The sequence below is a fragment of the Aotus nancymaae genome, unplaced genomic scaffold (assembly GCF_030222135.1).
Source record: "Aotus nancymaae isolate 86718 unplaced genomic scaffold, 86718_ANA_hifiasm-v0.15.2.pri h1tg000004l, whole genome shotgun sequence".
Lineage (NCBI taxonomy): Eukaryota > Metazoa > Chordata > Mammalia > Primates > Aotidae > Aotus > Aotus nancymaae.
In genome coordinates, this window is record NW_026988415.1 from 10,214,711 (window position 1) to 10,238,529 (window position 23,819).

General features: G+C 36.6%; 1 protein-coding gene across 5 annotated transcripts in view; it reads left to right on the plus strand.

Moving 5' to 3' along the window:
• The window catches only part of MCF2 (MCF.2 cell line derived transforming sequence), a 135,415-nt gene that overhangs the window by 107,427 nt on the left and 4,169 nt on the right, over window positions 1-23,819 (plus strand). For 3 of the 5 annotated variants that reach the window (XM_012469898.3, XM_012469899.3, XM_012469900.3), the window contains 11 exons: window positions 4,280-4,346; window positions 5,060-5,175; window positions 5,294-5,363; window positions 7,191-7,283; window positions 11,235-11,327; window positions 12,154-12,279; window positions 12,968-13,189; window positions 19,699-19,791; window positions 21,173-21,251; window positions 21,820-21,892; window positions 23,500-23,609. In XM_012469898.3, the coding sequence (XP_012325321.1) occupies window positions 4,280-4,346; window positions 5,060-5,175; window positions 5,294-5,363; window positions 7,191-7,283; window positions 11,235-11,327; window positions 12,154-12,279; window positions 12,968-13,189; window positions 19,699-19,791; window positions 21,173-21,251; window positions 21,820-21,892; window positions 23,500-23,609 (1,142 nt within the window). The remainder of the gene's footprint in view (window positions 1-4,279; window positions 4,347-5,059; window positions 5,176-5,293; window positions 5,364-7,190; window positions 7,284-11,234; window positions 11,328-12,153; window positions 12,280-12,967; window positions 13,190-19,698; window positions 19,792-21,172; window positions 21,252-21,819; window positions 21,893-23,499; window positions 23,610-23,819) is intronic. The other 2 variants (XM_012469901.3, XM_064360860.1) reach the window with 1 other exon arrangement.

A 23,819-nucleotide genomic window follows, 5' to 3' on the forward strand; every position in this document is an offset into this window, starting at 1 on the left:
ATGCAAAAGAACGGAAACCATAACAAACAGTCTCTCAGACCACAGTGCAATCAAGTTGGAACTCAGAATTCAGGAACCAACCCAGAACTGCACAGCCTCATGGAAACTGAACAACTTTCTCTTGAATGTGGACTGGATAAACACTGAAATGAAGGCAGAAATAAAGATGTTCGTCGAAACCAACGAGAATGAAGACACCACATACCAGAATCTCTGGGACACATTTAAAGCAGTCTCTAGAGGAAAATATGTAGCAATAAGTGCCCACATGAGAAACAAGGAGAGAACTAAAATTGACACCCTATCATCAAAATTGAAAGAGCTAGAGGAGCAAGATCAAAAAAACTCAAAACCTAGTAGAAGACAAGAAATAACTAAGATCAGAGCAGAACTGAAGGAGATAGAGACATGAAAAACCCTTCAAAAAATCAATAAATCCAGGAGCTGGTTTTTTGAAAAGATCAACAAAATAGACAGACCACTAGCCAGATTAATAAAAAAGAGAGAATAACCAAATAGGTGCAGTAAAAAATGATAAAGGGGATATCACCACAGATTCCACAGAAATTCAAACCATCATCAGAGATTATTACAAACAACTCTATGCACATAAACTAGAAAACCTGGAAGAAATGGATAAATTCCTGGACAGTTGCCTTCTCCCAAGCCTAAACCAGGAAGAAGTCGAAACCCTGAATAGACCAATAACAAGGTCTGAAGTCGAGGCAGCAATTAAGAGCCTACCACCCAAAAGAAGCCCAGGTACAGAAGGGTTCACAGCTGAATTCTACGAGACATACAAGGAGGAACTGGTACCATTCCTACTGAAACTATTCTAAATAATCCAAAAAGAGGGAATCCTTCCCAAATCATTTTATGAGACCAACATCATCCTGATACCAAAACCCGGCAGGGACTCAACAAAAAAAGAAAACTACAGGCCAATATCCATGATGAACATAGATGCAAAAATCTTCAATAAAATACTGGCAAGCCGATTGCAACAGCACATCAAAAAACTTATCCACCATGATCAAGTAGGCTTCATCCCAGGGATGCAAGGCTGGTTCAACATACGCAAGTCTATCAACGTAATTCACCACATAAACAGAACCAAAGACAAAAACCACATGATTATCTCAATTGTTGCAGAGAAGACCTTGGACAAAATTCAACAGCTCTTTATGCTAAAAACCCTCAATAAACTAGGTATCGACGGAACGTATCTCAAAATAATAAAAGCTATTTACGACAAACCGACAGCCAATATCATACTGAATGGGCAAAAACTGGAAGCATTCCCTTTGAAATCTGGCACTAGACAAGGATGCCCTCTCTCACCACTCCTATTCAATATAGTACTAGAGTTCTAGCCAGAGCAATCAGGCAAGAAAAAGAAATAAAGGGTGTTCAAATAGGAAAGGAGGAAGTCAAATTGTCTCTATTTGCAGACGACATGATTGTATATCTACAAGACCACATCATCTCAGCCCAAAATCTCCTGAAACTGATAAGCAACTTCAACAAAGTCTCAGGATACAAAACCAATGTGCAGAAATCACAAGCATTCCTATACACCAATAACAGACTTAAAGAGAGCCAAATCAAGAATGAACTGCCATTCACAATTGCTACAAAGAGAATAAAATACCTAGGAATACAATTAACAAGGAACGTAAAGGACCTCTTCAAGGAGAACTACAAACCACTGCTCAACGAAATAAGAGAGGACACAAACAGATGGAGAAACATTCCATGCTCATGGTTAGGAAGAATCAGTATCATGGAAATGGCCATACTGCCCAAAGTAATTTACAGATTCAACACTATCCCCATCAAGCTACCAATGACCTTCTTCACAGAACTGGAAAAACCCACCTTAAACTTCATATGGAACCAAAAGAGAGCCCGCATAGCCAAGTCAGTCCTAAGCAAAAAGAGTAAGGCGGGAGGCATCACACTACCAGACATCAAACTGTACTACAAGGCTACAGTAATCAAAACAGCATGGTACTGGTACCAAAACAGAGATATAGATCAATGGAACAGAACAGAGGCATCGGAGGCAACACAACATATCTACAACCATCCGATCTTTGACAAACCTGATAAAAACAAGCAATGGGGAAAGGATTCCCTGTTCAATAAGTGGTGTTGGGAAAACTGGCTAGCCATATGCAGAAAGGAGAAACTGGACCACTTCCTGACACCTTACACTAAAATTAACTCCAGATGGATTAAAGACTTAAACATAAGACCTAACACCATAAAAACCCTAGAAGAAAACCTAGGCAAAACCATTCAGGACATAGGCGTATGCAAGGACTTCATGACCAAAACACCAAAAGCTTGGTAATAGAAGCCAAAATAGACAAATGGGACCTAATCAAACTCCACAGCTTCTGCACAGCAAAAGAAACAGTCATTAGAGTGAATTGGCAACCAACAGAATGGGAAAAAATTTTTGCAGCTTACCCATCTGACAAAGGGCTGATATCCAGAATTTACAACGAACTAAAACAGATTTACAAGAAAAAAACAAACAAGCCCATTCAAAAGTGGGCGAAGGATATGAACAGATACTTTACAAAAGAAGACATACATGAGGCCAACAAGCGTATGAAAAAATTCTCATCATCACTGGTCATTAGAGAAATGCAAATCAAAACTACATTGAGATACCATCTCAAGCCAGTTAGAACGGCGATCATTAAAAAATCTGGAGACAACAGATGCTAGAGAGGATGTGGAGAAATAGGAACACTTTTACACTGCTGGTGGGAGTGTAAATTAGTTCAACCATTGTGGAAGACAGTGTGGCGATTCCTCAAGGACCTAGGAATAGAAATTCCATTTGACCCAGGAATCCCATTACTGGGTATATATCCAAAGGATTATAAATCGTTCTACTATAAGGACACATGCACACGAATGTTCATTGCAGCACAGTTTACAATAGCAAAGACCTGGAACCAACCCAAATGCCCATCGATGATAGACTGGACAGGAAAAATGTGGCACATATACACCATGGAATGTTATGCAGCCATCAAATAGGATGAGTTCATGTCCTTTGTAGGGATATGGATGAATCTGGAAATCATCATTCTCAGCAAACTGACACAAGAACACAAAATCAAACACTGCATGTTCTCACTCATAGACGGGTGTTGAACAATGAGAACACATGGACACAGGGAGGGGAGCACTATACACTAGGCTCTGTTGGGGGGAAATAGAGGAGGGACAGCAGGGTGGGGAGTTGGGGAGAGATAGTATGGGGAGAAATGCCACATATAGGTGAAGGGGAGGAAGGCAGCAAATTACACTGCTACGTATGCACCTTTGCAACAATCTTGCATGTTCTTCACATGTACCCCAAAACCTAAAATGCAATAAAAAAAATAAAAAGAAAGGAAAATACATTTTATTTTCCAGAGACAGTAAACAAAATTACTATAGAAACAGGCTGGGCATGGTTAGTCATACCTGTAATCCCAGCACTTTTGAAGGCCCAGGCAGGCAAATCATTTGGGGTCATGAGTTCGAGACCAGCCTGGCAAACATGGTGAAACCCTGTCTCTACCAAGAAATACAAAATTAGCCGGGTGTGGTAGCAAGCACCTGTAATTCAGCCACTCGGGAGGCTGAGGTAGGAGAATCACTGAACCTGGGAGATGGAGGTTGCAGTAAGCCAAGATTACCCCACTGCACTCAAGCCTGCGTGACAGAGTGAGACTCCATCTCAAAAACAAACAAAAAACAAAACAAAAAAAAATTGCGGAAACATAAGTATGACCTACACTTGGGAAGACCAGGGTAAAAGAATCTGCTACCATTCTTAGAAAATTTCAGAACATTACTGGGAAAAGGGAAAAATAGTGCCTAAAATGCTAATGCTTATTTTTTAGGGAAAAAAGGGAATTGAAGTTCATAAACTATGCTACCCCAAAACAATAAAAGCCTCAGACATTTAGGAATAGTTATTGTGAGTTTTTAGTAAACTTCTTCCTAATCTCAGTGAGTTAGAAATGAAATTATTTAAAACTAACAGTAACCCTTGAGCATCTCCCTTTCTTTGATATATGTATTTAGAGTCTTATGGGTGGTTTTTATTCTGGAAACCATAAAAGTAGTTTCATATTTTGATGATAAAACAAAAACCATTGGTAGTTCCTATGCATTAGCTATTTTTTTACCTTCTTATGATTATACTTGAAGCATTGCAATATAGATCTCAGTAATTAAATAACTGATAAATATGGTCTTTTCATTTTAGCCATGTCCTAAATGAACTGATACAGACTGAGAGAGTTTACGTTCGAGAACTGTTTACTGTTTTGTTGGTAAGCGACTCAAATTGTATTTGCCCTATCTTTTCCTGAATGATCCCTGGCTACATTCATTAGAAAGTGTTTAGGTACAATCTTATACTTCTGTCTCCTTCCTTGCTTCTCATATGGCAGCAATGGGCATTTCTTTTATTGTCTGACACAGCATGTTGGTTAAATGTGCACATTCAGGTTCTCCCTCAGTAATGGGAATGATTGATTCAGAATTTGTTACAAAAGAGAAAATGTTCTCTTAGGGATACAGCAGATTTTTACAATTATTTACAGGGTGCTATTTAGAGATTGTGATGTAAAAACCTGAGAATGGGATAAAATATCCATTTGACAAGAATGTTATGATATTAATTTGGTCTGAAGAAACCTAAACACGTCTTGCCAATTTAAGGAGAAGCTGATGACCTGTAATTTATGTTTTCATCTTGGTTTCTATCTTGTTTCCTACACTACAAGCTACTCTGAAGGGCAAAGAGCTATTACTTTATTCTGCCTATTGATTGGAAGACCTTGACTTCCTTGTCCTGCCTTCTGAAAAAAAAGTCATGGATAACTTTGGGAAGTAGGAGATTTGAACTGAATTAAAGTTGAATTAATATTCAAACAACTTCACCCTCAAATCCTCTCATATTCTACTGTACCTACACCATTAGTGTCCCAATTAAATGTGCATGTAAATATTTAAAACACATGAATGTATTTATTTTGGGTAGGGTTATAGAGCGGAGATGGATAATCCAGAGATGTTTGATCTTATGCCACCTCTCCTGAGAAATAAAAAGGACATTCTCTTTGGAAACATGACAGAAATATATGAATTCCATAACGAGTATGTAATTGCGGAATTGAATATTTATTTTCCATTAAACTATTTAAAGTGCTCTCTTGACCACTTTATTATATTTCACATCAAATCATGTAATTTTTTTTCTCTGAAATTTTCACAGCATTTTCTTGGGCAGCCTGGAAAATTGTGCTCATGCTCCAGAAAGAGTGGGACCTTGTTTCCTAGAAAGGGTGAGTTAAGTTATTTTTAAAAATATATAAATATGGGCCACCAAAATAGAAACTTACTTATAAGAACAGATTTGGAGACAAGATAGGTACTTAATGTCTTTATATTTTTGGAGAAGATACATTACTCCAGCAAGTATTTAATACCGAACCAAATTTTGCTGCAGAAACTAATGCACTGGGATATCCAGAGCATGAAAATACCCATTGCATTCTGTGGTATCAAATGCTTTAGTGGCTCAGCTCGTGAACACTGACTCCTGGGTAATCTTAGTAATCTAGGGACCACCCTGGCTATGAAGATTTAAGAGTTGGGATCATCATGGCAAAACCATCTGGAGCTTTGTCAACTTTTGGCCTAAAAAACCACCTTATTATTTGTATTATTAAAATATATGTAAAGTTTTAAAATTAATTCTAGTCTGAGTTACAGCCACCAAGGCATAGATCACAGGAACTTCACAGAAACATAGAGCTGTCAGTTCTCTTCATTCAACAAAAGTGTTCAGGGAGGCCCATTCCTCTATGTCCTGAGTATGGTTAATACAATTGACTTCCCAGGTTAGTGATCATACTCTCCTCCATTAGAGTTTTCTGTTAGAATATTTTTTGTGCATGCTTCTCTGCTTATGTAGTTTCTCTTCTTCCTGAAAGATCAGTTTTGTCTTAAGAGTTAATTCAATAGAGGTGATTGTTGAAAGCTTCAAAATAGATATCTTATCCCAGAAAGAGTTTATGAAATGAGAAGAGAATAAGGATAAGAAAGTACTGTGTGTCAACCTTGCTCAACATGGTCTAACTTTAAACACATTTAAATTATGGCCACATTATTTCTCAACCTTCTCAAGCAATAGCAGTTTATCCTTCCTTTAGACTCTATAGTATGTAATGTCTATACTACTCATTTTATATTTACTGTGCTTGTACACCTTGACATGTATACATGAATTTTCTCCCAAACTTGGGAAAACTCATAGATCCAGGATTCATATCCTATATATTGTATCTTCATGAGGTTAGCAGAGTTCTTAGCAACCAGTTGTGGTTTAATAAATGGTTATTGATGAATTGTTCATTTATTCAACAACCATCTACTGGTCACCTACTATGTACCAAGCATTGTGCCAGATAATGTGGATACCAATCCCAAATCTATTTAGGTATAAAAACAAGGAAATTATTAATTGTGTAGAAGATGAGTTGCACTAGATCAGAAATACGCAAATGGTCCTAGGAAAATCCAGAAAAAGGGCATCTTACATAGAATGGGGTTATAAACAATGGTTTTATAGAAGAGATAACTCATGAGATAAGTGTTAAATAATGAGTAGGGGGTAGCCCATTCATGAGGGTCAGAGAAAAAAGATTCCAGGGAGAGAGAATTGCATGAGTGCCTAGATAGATTATGCCACAATGATAGTGTCCCAGTGATGAACCTAGAGCTGTAGGCTCTAACTTGGAAGTCAGCTGCAAGTTCATTCACTAGAGAATCAAGAGACTAATAACAGAACATATTTCTTGGCACCTTATCAGCTCATCATTATGCAAAAAAGTAGGTTTTTATAGTTCAGACAGAGAAGGCTCCATCTACGCCTCAAGCTTGGTAAGTAGAAGTTCTGATATTACTTATATAATTATGTGTCCTCCCACCAGATGCAATGGGCATGCTGTTCTTGGAATATAAAGAAGGCTCATGACCAGCTGCCAGTAGAGTAGGCCCTTTAGGCCATATTTCCTAGGATGCTTGGTCACACTCTTGTTTAGCCTTTCTTGATGGCAAACATCATATTTACAAATTAGTAATTTATTTGAATTTGATTCTTATCACAGAAGGATGATTTTCAGATGTATGCAAAATATTGTCAGAATAAGCCCAGATCAGAAACAATATGGAGGAAGTATTCAGAATGCGCATTTTTCCAGGTATGGTAATTATTCTAATATTGGATATACTCTTTCTGGAAGATATTGGGATATTTCTTAATTATAAATTCATTTTCTACTTTGGTACGTTGCATATGCATATACATACATACGTTAAAGAGCAAGTCCGCCTCTCCCCCCAACAACACATACAAACACATTTGTAAATTCCCAGAGGCAAACACTTTCAGCAGTTTTAGCTACATCCTTTGGTATTTACCTCCATAGCTTCAAATGATATGCTTATCTTTTTCCTTCATACTATGGAAGATAAGGATTTAGCTCTCATTCACTGTCCCCCACCCAACTACCACATATATAAATATACTTCTTTTCTTACAAAACCTCCACTACAGTTATATTGTAATTTCGATTAGATTGGTATATAGTGTTAAATGAAGACTATGTAATTTCTTTGCTCAGATGAATCATGTGGTCTAATAGGGTTGCTTTTCCTTCCTTTCTGTTTGTCTTGCAATGGTGTTTTTTCTCAGTTTTCTAGATACTTATCATTATTCTACCCCAACATCTCCCAGATGTGGGAGTTAAAAAAATCTCTTCTTATTACATTTAAACACATTATTTTTTTCTGAATTTCATATTCTTCAAGAAACATCTCCTGGAGGTATCTGTCTTGCTTATCTAGACTCACTAGGCCTGTTGCACAGCTGTCACCTGGGGATCTTGGTGAACATAAGTTTTGGAATTCTCCTCATCTGTCTGTTGCATAGGCTCTCCTCCTTCCTAGGTGCCATGTCTTTATCTTTCTTGTTTACCTGCCTTGTTTGGTAGAATACATTCTCCAGTAGTTTTCCTGAAAAAGTGTACACAGTACATAAAAGTTTTTGAGAGTATATGTGCCTGCAAATATCTTTATTCTACCTTAAGACTTAATTGCTAGTTTGGCTGGGTATATAATTTTAGGTAAGAAATAATTATACTCAGAATTGTGAAGGTATTGCTCAATTGTCTTATAGCTTCTAGTATTACTATTCAGAAATCTGATACCATTTTAATTTTTGTTCCTTTACAGGTGACTTTGTTTCTGTCATCTGAAAACTTATGAAAACTTCTTTTATTTTCAGTGTTCAAATGTTGGCACTATTTTTATCCATTATGCTAGTCTTGGGGTGATAACTTTGAATTTGGAACCTCCTGCCCAAATTTACTTGGAGTTTTTCTTTGATTTCCTCCACCTAATTTTCTCCACTTTCACTTTTTGGAATTTCTGTTGTACAAGTTTGGGCATCCTGGACTGGTCCTCTAATTATCTTATCTTTTCTATTTTCCATTCTTTGTCTTCTTATTCTACTTTCTAGTCCTTCTATTGAGGTTTCCATTTCTGCCATTGTTTTTAGTTTTGAAGAGCCCTCACCCTTTTTCTGTTTTTTTTTTTTTTTAAGTGTTTGTTTTAATAGAATCCTGTTTTCATTTTATGAATTCAGTATCTTCATTCATCTACACAAAGATGAGAGTAGATTTTTCTTTTAAAAATAGTTTTCTTCTCCCTGCACAGTTTCTGTTGTCTTCACGTTGCATTTTTTCTTTCTATTTATCTTTGTTTGGTTCCTATTACCCATCTTTGATGCTCTCCTCAAATGTCTGGTGATACTTGTCTGTCCACTTACATTAGGAGTAAACACTAAAAAGCTCGTTGGAAGTTTCCAGGGCATATGTGGATTTATTGACCATGATCCTCATTGTTGAGTTATTTGTCTCAACCTATTTGCTTAAAGGGATTCCCCAATACCTGTATCTTTAGAGTATTTCTATTCGGCTGGTCAGATTCCTTGAATTGCTACCTTGTGTATAATGATCTGGCTGCCAGTGTTGTGGCAGCCAACTTGGGAGAAAAGGCTGAGGGTCATTAATTTGAGAGGTAACATGGAGAGTACTTGAATATTTTTCAGTATGGTACTCTGCTCTAAATTGAATCTTATATCCTTTAGTCCATAGGCCCTGTGTTTCACTCTTTCTACATAAACATCCATTCTTCTGCCAAAGGAAGAGTGAGAAGGCACCCAGCTGTGCAGAGTGGTATGGTTATCTGAGAGCCTTATTGCTTTTGTTTAGATTTTCATGCCATTTATTATTTTTTTATAACAACTTTGTTGAGATAAAATGACATCAGTTCACTCTTTTAAAGTATACAATTCAATGGTTTTACTGTATTCACAAGGTTGTATAACCATCACCACAATCAATTTAATATTTTTATCACTAAAAAGAAACCAGAACCTTTTAGCAGTTACCCTTCTATTTTTCCCGAATCCCAGCAACCCTAGGCAAACACTAATCTACTTGCTGTCTTCAATAGATTTGCCTCTTCTGGACATTCCATATAAATTGAATCATACAATATGTGGTCTTTTGTGTTTGACTTCTTTCTTTCACTTAGGATAATATTTTAGTGGTTCATCCATGTTGTAGCATGATTTAGTTTTTTATTCCTATTTATGGTTGAATACTGTTCCATTATATGAATGTATTGCATTTTATTTATCCATTCATTGGTTGATACATATTTGGCTTGTTTCCACCTTTTGGTTATTATGAACAATGCTGCCAAGAATGCTGTATAAGTTTTTGTGTAGATGTGTTTTTATTCTTCTTGGCTGTATACCTGAGAGTGAAATTGCTGGGTCATATGGTAACTCTACATTTAACTTTTTGAGAAACTGCTGGACTCTTTTCCAAAGTTGCTGTACCATTTTACATTTCTGATAGCAGTATATGAGGGTACTAATTGCTTCATATCCTCACCAACACTTGTTACTAGCTAATTACTTCTTAAAAAGGCTTTCAACAAGCATCCTTTCTTGAACCTCACCTTTACCTCCCACTTTCAGAGGTACTCGGTATCTGTAATCCTGAGACTTTGTGGAGGGCTTGGAGGAGATGTATATAACATAAATTGAGTTGTTCCTTGGCTTTTTCCTCTGCCAACTTGAAATCCACTTTTCTCCAGTGTGCTCAGTTGTTTACCACTTCTAGGGTTGGTTTCCAGTTTCCAAATTTTGCTGAAGTTTTCCCCTTTCTCATCTTCTTCATAACTTTGTGATTTTGCCTTGTAAAGTAACTTGTTCATCATTTTAGTTGGGTATCATGAGTAAGGAGATCTAAATGCATGTATCAGATTGGTGCAAAAGTTATTGCAGTTTTTGCCTCTGAAAGTCATGGCAGGAACCACAATCACTTTTGCACCAACCTGATAGCAGTACTCCACCTTTAACTATAAATTGTTAATTCTTGTTTGAATTAGATTGTATGTTGGATTTTATCCATATTCAGAGGAGAGCCATGGTTCTTATTCAGGTATACGTTTCCCCAATCCCTTTTTGTTCTGTACTTTATGCACATTTTATCCTAAATATCCACATCTTGCCCTAACTATGGGCCCCTACAATGTTCCTAGACTCTATGTCATGACCCTTATATTTACAGTGGCAATGGGCCAATTACTGGATGAAACATAGCACCAGTTGATGAGGCCTTTATTTTCTTGTGATATTAAAAATTTTGTTCGCATGTCCAGTCTGATTTCTATTCAGCACGACCAATTTCTTTCTGACCCTTGAATAGTAGAGCTTGGTCTTTTGTGAATTTTCTTGAATATATTAAAGAACATTTTAATCATGTTAATTTATAGCCATTCCCTGCTTTCACACCTTTTAAGCATTCCACGTCAATATGAATTTATATGTGAAAACTTTTAAATATTTGAAATGTTGGAATGATTTACCTCTCCAATCCTTGAAATAGTGTTTATGGTAGTTTTTCAGAAATACTGTGTCTTATAATTTCTGTACTACACATAACAGTGATTTTTCCAATAAATTTTCTTTGAGGTATAAGAAACATTGGGGCATTAGGTTTAATCAATGAACACTTGGCATTTTCACAGGTACATGTTTTAATTTATTTTTATTGATATTTATCTTTTAATGACAGGAATGTCAAAGAAAGTTAAAACACAGACTTGGACTAGATTCCTACTTACTCAAACCAGTGCAACGAATCACTAAATATCAGTTATTGTTGAAGGTAATTATATGAAGCATTTGTTTCTTTCTTTACTTTTTGAGTCAGATATGTCAGAGCTATTAAAAAGAAAATAGTTTACTAGGAAGCACTAGAAATAGGTATGCTCAATGACTGAGAAGGCTGGATTTAGCAGTGGAATTTTGTGTGCTCCTTCAATTCACTGTAGCTACAAATGCCATAGGCATAGATATCAGGCAGAGAATATCTGGAGTCTTAGCCATTTAATTTTTCATACAAGTTGTGCTGATTTCTGCATAATGTTTTACTGAAGAACTTTAAATATTTATAAGAAGAACTAAAGAAAGCAAATATTTCTTATAGTTTTGGGGCTGTATTTCATAGGGGCCTTCTCAATGAGAAATGCAAATGGCACTCACTCCCCTAGTATAATGTGAAATGATTACTAGAATCTTGTGTTAAGTATAAATACAACGTGGCTTGTTTTAAAATGAATTTTCATAATGTTCTATACTATATGCATCATGAGTGCATCATAGCTAAAACAAATTATTATATGTAGAGGACAAAAGAACCCTACATGTAATGGCTTTAAAAAATTGATCTCTGATATGTCTTAATAGCTATTATACTTCAGCTCCAGAAACATTAAATGTCCTTTGTTTTATACTATTCAGTTACTATTCTACTTCCTCTATTTTGACATTGTTATTAAAAATAATATTACTGCAACAAAGAGCATGTAAAAGGAATTACTCCAAAATGTGACATTATATTTGGATTCCTGCTGGAAAGCATGTTAGCCAAAACCTTATTCATTCCAGATATTAATATCTGTCTAATATTAATTCCTGATTTCTAATTACAGGAGCTATTAAAATATAGCAAAGACTGTGAAGGATCTGCTCAGTTAAAGGAGGCACTCGACGCAATGCTGGATTTACTGAAGTCAGTTAATGATTCTATGCATCAGATTGCAATAAATGGCTATATTGTAAGCATATTTTAATAATTGTTGGAATTTTAGGGGGTCAGCATCTTGACATCCCTTTTCCCTTCCTAGGACCAATTGAGAAATAACATATCAGAAGCAGATAAATGGATATCAAAGTGCTGACATTACTACTGCTAACACTAAGTAGAGAATTAGCTTCAGATCAGCAGCCAAATGGATTTATGAGATTCCCCTTGTCCCCAACGGTCTTCCCCCAGTCCCAGACCTGAGAGATCCTGCTTAAGGAATGTTTGAGTCAGCTAAGAAACTGTATTGTTCCATAATTGCTGCTTGCCCCTGTAGATAGGGATAGATAGGAAAGAAAAGAATCAAATTTTTAGCCCTTGTGTAGCCTTTTAACAGGTTAGCTCCACCCAGTGGGAAAACTTGAACTGGTATATCTCATGCACCAAACAGGATTGAGGAAGAGATGGGGAGAATTACTGTAGCTGAAATACCTCCAGATGATATGAAGCCAGAGAAAAGGAAGTTTCTTTTATCCTCCACTCCCACAGTAATTTTGTACTTATGTGGTGCATGCCATGTTTAAACATACAAAGTTAAGTTTGTAAAAAACATAAATTATGCTTTAGGGTTTTAGTAGCTCAAGCTAAACACTAAAATGTTGATGTCAGAGACCTGAATGTAGTTTTGCTTTCTACTGATGGTTTTTGATTTTCCATTCTAGGGAAACTTAAATGAACTCGGCAAGATGATAATGCAAGGTGGATTTAGTGTTTGGATAGGACACAAGAAAGGTGCTACAAAAATGAAGGATTTGGCTAGATTCAAACCAATGCAGCGACACCTTTTCTTGTATGAAAAAGCCATTGTGTTTTGTAAAAGGCGTGTTGAAAGTGGAGAAGGCTCTGATAGATACCCATCATACAGTTTTAAACACTGTTGGAAAGTAAGACAATTTGTATTGGGTAATGTAGTATTGTTTCCTCTGCGTGTGATTGTGTGTGTGTGTGTGTGTGTGTGTATGTACCCCAGTTTCAATACTTTTCTGTTTCAAATGAGTGGGTTTTATACTTTGGCTGCACATTTCTTTGTTTTTTAAAAATTCTGAAGTCTTATGTAGATGTCAGGTGAATCATAACTTCTCTGCTTGAAGTGAAGGTGAGGGAATGCAGAGCTTTAATTCCTCACTTTCTTCTCACTGCAATCCTAGATATTCCCCAAGGGGGCTCCCTAGCATCCTGAATAGCACAGTTTGAAATTATAAGGAGCGTCCCATCCTCCCCATGAGCACTCTCTTTCCAGTGACACTGGGCAGAATACTTGGTCTTATTATAAAGGAGCCTTATGCTACAGGAGAGATAGGGAGGAAAGTTTCCTCCTTTTCCTCAATGCAATTTAAAAATGGATAATATTTGTGCTTAGCATGTCCCCACCTTCCTTTGTTCCTCCTCCATTTCCTAGCTTCACCCTTCCTGGGTGTTCAAAGCCACCTATAGCTGAATCCTTTCCAAATCTGTCCTGTTCCATCTTTCAAAATTACTTTATTCTCTCCTATAAACAAAACTGCCATTTTGTCCTAATATTAGTTTATTAGTTTGTTATTAAAATGAGAACAGTATTGTTTGGGGAAGTTATTAACAACCCAATGATACTTCCAGCTGGGTTCTCCATTAGAGAAGAGGAACTTCCAATTCACATGAGACCCATAATTGACAAATTTGAATATTTTTTACATCTAATGAATTTCATCTTTTGAATTTTAAATTCTAAAACCAATATAACATTTCTCAGAGAAAATGTCAAAAATAGAGAAAATTATTGTCCTTAATTCCCCAACTACTATCATGTTAGTCACTTTTCATGAGCATGTTCTTTCATAGTTGTTATCACCAGTATATTTGATAATTGCAATTTTCAGCAGCAGTTATAAAGAAGACAGGCAATATGTTTTGAGACCCGAGTGAGGTGTTTGTATTAGGAGACTACTTATATGTAGGCCCTGCTTTTGATTCTTCCCATAGGATCAGCAGCCTCTAGCTGTTCCTAACAAGGTTCCTGCCCAGGGTCAGGTCAAAAATAAGTAGTTTTTTCCTATAGTCTATTTTCCCTGCTTCACGCTGAACACGCCGCAGCTTCTTTAAAGCTCTGTTGTTTTCATCAGAAAGGGCCAATTGCTCCTTTGATTTTAGCAGTCCACCTCTAAGCCCTCAAATCTCAAAGGGCCTTCTGAGTCATTAATAAACATTGACTGAGAACCACAAACTTGTAATCTATGACAGAGAGGGTTCAAATGTCTTGCTGTCTATATACTTATTCTTTGACAAGGTACTTTACCTTCATAGGCATATTTGACCCAAATCCATCTGATGTCCATTTTATTGTGAGGTGATCTAATTTCTACCTACTATAGTATTTCTAGTTCATATTAATTTTCTATTTACCCTTAATTTGTCACAGTGATGTACATGCCAACAACATGTTTCTTGAGTACATTAAAGTAAAGAAGGGATTAGGTGATTAAGTCATGAGAACTGAAACTACAATAGGTACCGTGGAAACAGAGAAGGTGGGATAGATGCTAGAAACATTTCAATAGAAAGTAGACAGATGTAAATTCTGGATATCAGCCCTTTGTCAGATGGGTAGGCTGCAAAAATTTTTTCCCATTATGTTGGTTGCCGATTCACTCTATTGACTGTTTCTCTCACCTTGCAGAAGCTGTGGATTTTGATTAGGTCCCATTTGTCTATTTTGGCTTTTGTTGCCAATGCTTTTGGTGTTTTGGTCATAAAGTCCTTGCCTATGCCTATGTCCTGAATGGTTTTGCCTAGGTTTTCTTCTAGGGTTTTTATGGTGTTAGGTCTTATGTTTAAGTCTTTAATCCATCTGGAGTTAATTTTAGTGTAAGGTGTCAGGAAGTGGTCCAGTTTCTCCTTTCTGCATATGGCTAGCCAGTTTTCCCAACACCACTTATTGAACAGGGAATCCTTTCCCCATTGCTTGTTTTTATCAGGTTTGTCAAAGATCGGATGGTTGTAGATATGTTGTGTTGCCTCCGATGCCTCTGTTCTGTTCCATTGGTCTATATCTCTGTTTTGGTACCAGTACCATGCTGTTTTGATTACTGTAGCCTTGTAGTACAGTTTGATGTCTGGTAGTGTGATGCCTCCCGCCTTACTCTTTTTGCTTAGGACTGACTTGGCTATGCGGGCTCTCTTTTGGTTCCATATGAAGTTTAAGGTGGTTTTTTCCAGTTCTGTGAAGAAGGTCATTGGTAGCTTGATGGGGATAGTGTTGAATCTGTAAATTACTTTGGGCAGTATGGTCATTTTCACGATATGGATTCTTCCTAACCATGAGCATGGAATGTTTCTCCATCTGTTTGTGTCCTCTCTTATTTTGTTGAGCAGTGGTTTGTAGTTCTCCATGAAGAGGTCCTTTACATTCCTTGTTAATTGTATTCCTAGGTATTTTATTCTCTTTGTAGCAATTGTGAATGGCAGTTCATTCTTGATTTGGCTCTCTTTAAGTCTGTTATGGGAGTATAGGAATGCTTGTGATTTTTGCACATTGATTTTATATCCTGAGACTTTGTTGAAGTTGCTTATCAGTTTCAGGAGATTTTGGGCTGAGATGATGGGGTCTTGTAGATATACAATCATGTCGTCTGCAAATAGAGACAATTTGACTTCCTCCTTTCCTAATTGAATACCCTTTATTTCTTTTTCTTGCCTGATTGCTCTGGCTAGAATTTCTAGTACTATACTGAATAGGAGTGGTGAGAGAGGGCATCCTTGTCTAGTGCCAGATTTCAAAGGGAATGCTTCCAGTTTTTGCCCATTCAGTATGATATTGGCTGTTGGTTTGTCGTAAATAGCTTTTATTATTTTGAGATACGTTCTGTCGATACCTAGTTTATTGAGGGTTTTTAGCATAAAGGGCTGTTGAATTTTGTCGAAGGCCTTCTCTGCATCAATTGAGATAATCATGTGGTTTTTGTCTTTGGTTCTGTTTATGTGGTGAATTACATTTATAGACTTGTGTAAATTGAACCAGCCTTGCATCCCCGGGATGAATCCTACTTGATCATGGTGGATAAGCTTTTTGATGTGCTGTTGCTATTGGTTTACCAGTATTTTATTGAAGATTTTTGTATCTATGTTCATCATGGATATTGGCCTGTAGTTTTCTTTTCTTGTTGAGTCTCTGCTGGGTTTCAGTATTAGGATGATGTTGGATACAACGAACTAAAACAAATTTACAAGAAAAAAACAAACAAGCCCATTCAAAAATGGGCGAAGGATATGAACAGATATTTTACAAAAGAAGACATACATGAGGCCAACAAGCATATGAAAAAGTGCTCATCATCACTGGTCATCAGAGAAATCCAAATCAAAACTACATTGAGATACCATCTCACTCCAGTTAGAATGGTAATCATTAAAAAATCTGGAGACAACAGATTCTGGAGAGGATGTGGAGAAATAGGAACACTTTTACACTATTGGTGGGAGTGTAAATTAGTTCAACCATTGTGGAAGACAGTGTGGCGATTTCTCACGGACCTAGGAATAGAAATTTCATTTGACCCAGCAATCCCATTACTGGGTATATATCCAAAGGATTATAAATCGTTCTACTATAAGGACACATGCACACGAATGTTCATTGCAGCACAGTTTACAATAGCAAAGACCTGGAACCAACCCAAATGCCCATCGATGATAGACTGGACAGGACAAATGTGGCACATATACACCATGGAATATTATGCAGCCATCAAAAACAATGAGTTCGCGTCCTTTGTAGGGACATGGATAAACCTGGAAACCATCATTCTCAGCAAACTGACACAAGAACACAAAATCAAACATCGCATGTTCTCACTCATAGATGGGTATTGAACAATGGGAACACATGGACACAGGGAGGGGAGCACTATACACTGGGGTCTGTTGGGGGGGAGTGGGGTGGACAGTGGGGGGTGGGGAGTTCGGGGGAGATAGCATGGGGAGAAATACCAGATATGGGTGAAGGGGAGGAAGGCAGCAAACCACACTGCCACGTGTGCACCTATGCAACAACCTTGCATGTTTTTCACATGTACCCCAAAACCTAAAATGCAATTAAAAAAAAAAAAGAAAGTAGACAGATGGGCTTGCTAACTTACTAGCTACAAAAAATAAATAATACCTGACACTGAAGGAAGAAAATCTTTCTGATTCTTCTTTGGTTCCCCAGCAATGCCGAGTATCTATAAAAAAATTAGCCAGTGATGCCTGCAAGGCTTTAGACCAGGATTCCTGGGAAAATGGTGATACCACTGCAAATTAGGATGTTTCTTAGGGTTCACTAAGCTCACTTCTGCTTGTCTGCTTATTGTGAGATTCCAGCATTTAGCAATTGCTAACATTCTCAATGTGTTACTTAATAATTTATGCTATTGGTTTCAAAGTCTTATCCTTCGTAGAGAGAATCATTGCAGATACTCTACTGCTGAACCTTCTCTCCTACATTTTTTAACTTTTATTTTGTATTCAAGGGGCACGTGTGCAGGTTTGTTACCTGGGTGTATTGAATGATGTTGAGGTTTGGGGTACAAATATCCCATCACCCAGGTACTGAGCATTGTACCCAAGAGTTAGTTTTCCAACACGTATCCCTCTCCCTCCACTCCTTCTCTAGTAGTCCCAAGTGTCTGTTGTTGCCATCTTTATGTCTATGTCTCTCTCACTTTAAATGAACTCTTGTTTTGACTGCACCATACAAAATTGGAATTCCATGGCCTGACCATGTAGTTTCTAATGATTTATATGTTATATTTTAAGTTGGCCACTTATATGCAAGGAAAGGCCCTATCTAAATTCACAGTTAACCAGATGAGGAGATTTGAGTCCTTCAGATTCCTTAGTTCATGTATTTATTATTATCAATTTTTAAAAATTTAACAAACATGCACATAGTCCTTACTATGTGCCACACATAATGGTTACATTTCCAGGGCAGCTCAGAAAAGTTCACTTAGTCAATAATGATGTACTATATGTTTACAAGAAAAAATAATAAAACGATTGCAATTTAAATAGGGGGAAGATTAGAAAGCAAACTCATACTTTAAAAAGCTCATTATAGGATCTAAGCATTTACTCCAGGCTATTTAGTCCTTACATTAACCATTTTATAGTTGAGGAAACTGAAGTTTAGAAAAGTTAAGCAACTTGCACTAAGACACATAGCCAGTGAGTGGTAGAGATGTATTCCAGCCCAGACCTCTCTGACGCCAAAGCCTGTGAGCCTTCCAGCTTAACATGTTAAGACAAAAGCATGTAATAAAACAAAGTTAATTTTTAAAAATATTGAATATGAGATTTCTGTTCATCTTAAATTGTGATATTTGAGCAGAAGTAGGTTAGTTGGAATGGTGGAGTGAGAATATAAAGATAGTTTGGGACATTCTGAAAATAACTTCTGACTACATTCAGCGTGGATGTCAAAGGTTCTTTCATTAATATGTTACATTACATTTCTAAGCGTATGTGTTTTTCTTCCCCTTGGTATGGCAATCTCACTAGCACTGCCTTATAATGCTTATCAGTTCTAATTAGGGCCATCTGGGGGCTCATAACTGGAACAGAGAGTGAGATACCCCTTTAGATTATTAGGTAAGAATTGAAATAAAAGAGGAAAGGCAGAAAGGAACTGAAAGAATGTTTGTTCAAGGGACTGGGATTGCTCAAAGTACAATTAACCAAGCTATTAGCAGAAAACTATGAAAGAAAATGGAAGAGTTTCTGATTTGCACAATCATGTTGAGAAGAAGAAAAAACTGTGGTAAGGAAGAGATATTGTGTACAAAAATTTCACTGGGTACAAAAAAGACAACAATGTCCCATGACATATTATTTGTTTTTTAGAAAGGCCAAGGGATTGGTAGAAAATAGAGAGATCCTCGTGTACCTGACTGGTTCTCTCCTGTCCCGTGAATTATGTGATTATAACTTGTAGGGCTTCTATCAAAACAAATTATAATTTGTAAGATTAAATGATTGTCAAATAATTATTATAAATAACTATTTAAATTAATTTTCAGTGGCTTTTCTCTATTGATGTTTAGTTACTTCTGTGTTTGACCCAATAATTTGTTTTAATAGTGTACTATTAATTTATAACAGAATTAAATCTTAGATGGGCTACTTGGATTTTCAGATTTAGAACATTTGTGTTAATCACTGACATGAAGCATGCAGTCTGAACTATAAAGTGCATAGTTCAATGAAAACATTTAAATACTCTTATCTATGATTGTAATTATCATTTCATATTCATTTAATATAACATATATTTTTCTGCCCAAGACAAATTCTGTTTTATTTAGAATATGATAGGATAGATTTAATGTAACTTCATATTTAAAATAAAATGCTCATGAAAATTTTGACTTATTTATTGTAGATGGATGAAGTTGGAATCACTGAATATGTAAAAGGTGATAACCGCAAGTTTGAAATCTGGTATGGTGAAAAGGAAGAAGTTTATATTGTCCAGGTTGGTCATTTAAAAATTCTTCTAGAAGCCAAGACCTGCATTGAAATACAAAAGCCCGAATTTATAAACAAAAATAATTTTGGTCACATTTCAAAAGTTCCATTCCCTTCATGTAGGTCAGTTAAATATTATTTGAATATTCTTTGTGATGTATTTAACTTTTTTCTAGTAGCTACATTGAGATATGCCTATGGTGTTCTCTAGGGTTTCAAGTTTTCACAATTATGTAAGAGACTTATCAACTAGAACTGACAACTTGGCAGGTACTTCTCTGTACCCATCAAGTTTCCAAGTTACAAAATTATAATAGTTCTGAGTTCCTCTTGTGCTAAACATTCTAGGGGTACCTGATTATAAGACATAAGGATGTGACAGTTCAGACTTGCTTTCTGCTTCTAAAGAGCATGGTTAAAACCCTGGCCAGTTGTGCTATAGACTCCGAACTGTTTCAGGGAAGGGGACAGGAATCAGAGCATTTCAAGAGGATGTTGTCATTTCAATAAATATTTGTATCATGACTTGTCAATGTGCTGTTATCTGTTAATAACTCTCAGTGTTTTTTGTTTATTGAAATTCTGTACTAGGTGACTACAATTTATAAAAATATGTTTTCTTGGTTTGCTTAAGATATAATATTTGGTATCATTTAACAAACATCTTATAAGTAATGGGAGGATATTTAAGGAGGCTTTCATGTTACCATCAGTCACCAAGGCTATTCTGCAATAGATTGCCTTTTCTATAAATAGTAGAGCTTGTTTTATTTTACTAAAATTAAACATCAAAATATTTATATTTTAAAAGGAATTCTCCTGTAAAGACAAAATAAGTGAAATTATATTTCACATTTGCATCCAAGCATTCTTATACCATTATTTAGGGGCAATTTCAAAATGGATGTATTTTTTGAGACAGGGTCTCGCCCTGTGTGCAGGCTGGAGTGCAGTGGTGTGATCTCGGCTCACTTCAACCTCTACCTCCCAGGCTCAAGAGATGCTCCCACCTCAGCTTCCCAAGTAGTTGGGACTATAGGCACATGCCACCACACCTGGATAATTTTGGTATTTTTTTTGTAGAAATGGGGTTTCTCTATGTTGCCCAGGCTGGTCTCAAACTCCTGGGCTCAAGAGATCTGCCCATCTTGGCCTCCCAAAGTCCTGGGATTACAGCAAAAACAGTTTTGACTGAATTATTTCATCTAATCTGATAGCAACTTATTTGCTTCATAAAAATTTTAAGAATCAAATGGTTAAGATTTGATTATGGTGTTATAGGAAGTAGATAATATTTTATGTACATAATTACATTTGTTTTATTATAGAACATCCTGTATAAAAGGAAACGTGTACCACCTCCTTTTTTTTTTTTTTTAAATCTTTAGGCTCCTAATGTAGATGTGAAGATGACATGGTTAAAAGAAATAAGAAATATTTTGTTGAAGCAGCAGGAACTTTTGATAGGTAAATTCAAGCATGCATTCTTCAGAACAAAAAATATAGTAATAGCTTATTGACTCAGATTTTGTAATTCTTTTTTCAGGGAATGGGGCTGATATTTACACTATTACAATGAAAAGATTTGTTAAATTAATTAGTAGGAGATCGAGATTCAGAGTGTTGTTTAAACTATTTCGAAGAATGAACTTTACACTAGAAAATCAACCATTGTACTTAAGAAGTAGTTGAGAAGCAACACAGTGAACTGATTGTGGTAATTCCCAGTCCTTTCCATGAGGTGACTCTGCTTAGTATCTCAAGTAATCATTGCTCAATAATGTTGGAATGGGAGCCAGTTCTACTTCTAAAGTTGGGCTTCTTAAATAAAATATTACATGGTTCAGACCTTTCCAAATTCAAACTCGAGACTGCCTTCCCTCTGATTATTTCAAGTCTGCGAAGGTTAAGTCTAATGGCAAGGGTGTGTGTGTGTGTGTGTGTGTGTGTGTGTGTGTGTGAAAGTCATTGGCCTTTAAGGAAGTAAGAAGTGTGACTTCTGAATAATAATAATACACTTTGTTTTATTTCTCAGTTAAAAAAAGAAAGCAACAGGATCAATTAGCAGAACAGGATAAGATTCAGATTTCTCTTCAGCAGAATGATGAGTAAGTGATTATTCTTTAAGAAATATCACTCCTGCAATCTTTTGTTTTCTGTATGTAACATGAAACAACGTAATTACAGTATCTCAGACAAAAGCAACCACCAATTTAGCAGTAACTCATCAAATTCCATAAACACATCATTTTCTCAGGTCCAGCCTTATATTGGAGGCTGGTAGTTCTTAACATTTATCCCTTAGGTTGATTTTTAAATGTGATGACAAATGTTTTATTTTTAATATATCATTGGAAGAATTACACATAGGCTGACAGGAAAGAAGGCTGTGCTCATAAGCTTTTTTTTCCAAAGTATTTTTGGTCACCTTTGATCTGATTGGAAAAAGAGGGTTATAAGAATATGGGAACAGAGCAAATGAAGGACTGGCTCACAGTTTTATACTCCCTTGATGGAGACCTCTTGCTAGTGATTTGGCCTCTCTGTCTACATAGAGAGAAGGTATGGATTCTGGGAGGGAACTGAGCCTGGACACAACCAGGAGTCATTAAGGAAGCTGGCTGTCCTATATGGCCGCACATTGCTATGGGTTTAGAGATGTAGTCTGTGTTCTGCCTCCAGAAATTCCAAAAAGTGGAGTTTTCACTGAACATTTGAATATATGCAGAAATAATTCTCTTATTGATTCTGAAGGTCAGGTACAGAGACTCACCATGCATCATCTGCATGCTGTGGGGATCATTGAATGACTTATTAGAAATACTATTTTTTCCTTTGCTGCATGTCATCTTTCTGAGGTAGCTAAAATCAGATGAAATGTGATGGTGGTTCACATGGAGATTTAGGAGAACCATTTAAAAGTCACAGAGAAAGTCTTTATCTTTCAGAGTTCAAAAAACTCAGTATTTTTTTTTCTTTTCTTTTTTTTTTTTTTTGAGATGGAATCTTGCTCTGTCACCAGGCTGGAGTGCAGTGGTGCGATCTCAGCTTACTGCAACCTCCGCCTCCCGGGTTCAAGCAATTCTCTGCCTCAGCCTCCCGAGTAGCTGGGATTATAGGCACCCATCACTACACCTGGCTAATTTTTTGGGTATTTTTAGTAGAGATGGGGTTTCACGATCTTGGCCAGGCTGGTCTTGAACTCCTGACCTCATGATCCACCTGCCTCAGCCTCCCAAAGTGCTGGGATTACAGGCATCAGCCACCGCACCCAGCCAAAAAACTCAATCTTTTATAGTACATTATAAAAGTAACTTCTTTAGGTTTTATGCAGTAATTGACTTAATAGTAGCTGGTACATAAGAATATGAATCAGTTGAAGATTTCATCTTCATTTATATACAACTAACCTAATTCATTAATGTTACAAGTCCTCAGAGCAACAGGGATTGTATACAATACACCTACCTTAGGCCTAGAAGGGAATAGTTTTTCTCCTTACATAATAGAGAATCTGCTGGCTTGGATCTGAGATTTAAGCATTTGTATATTATAACCTATTGTCACACAGATTTAAATAGGGAGTGTTGGCTGTTTGGATGGATTCTCAGCATGTTCTTAACACTTGGGGTCAATGGAAGAAGTACCACTTTAAATTTCTTTTTACTTTTAGACTGTACAAAAGCTCACTTAGTTTTATACATCACTATTTCAGAAAGCAACAGGGAGCTTTTATAAGTGTTGAGAAAACTGAATTGGAACACCCCAACACTGTGGTGGAGGTCTGTGAGGCAATTGTGTCAGTTCAGGCAGAAGCAAATACAGGTATGTGTCATGGTCATCCTAAGACAAGATTTGTGGCTATGCAAATTTTTACCTTCCACTGTTAATTTGGAAATCTATCCATCTGGTATTTTTGTATAAACAAAATACAGTTAACCAGTTTTTATAAGGCTCTCATGTCTTGCATATGCAAGACACTCCGATGGGCACTGGAGAGTATTGGTTGTCAAAGTGTGGTCCCTGGACCAGTAG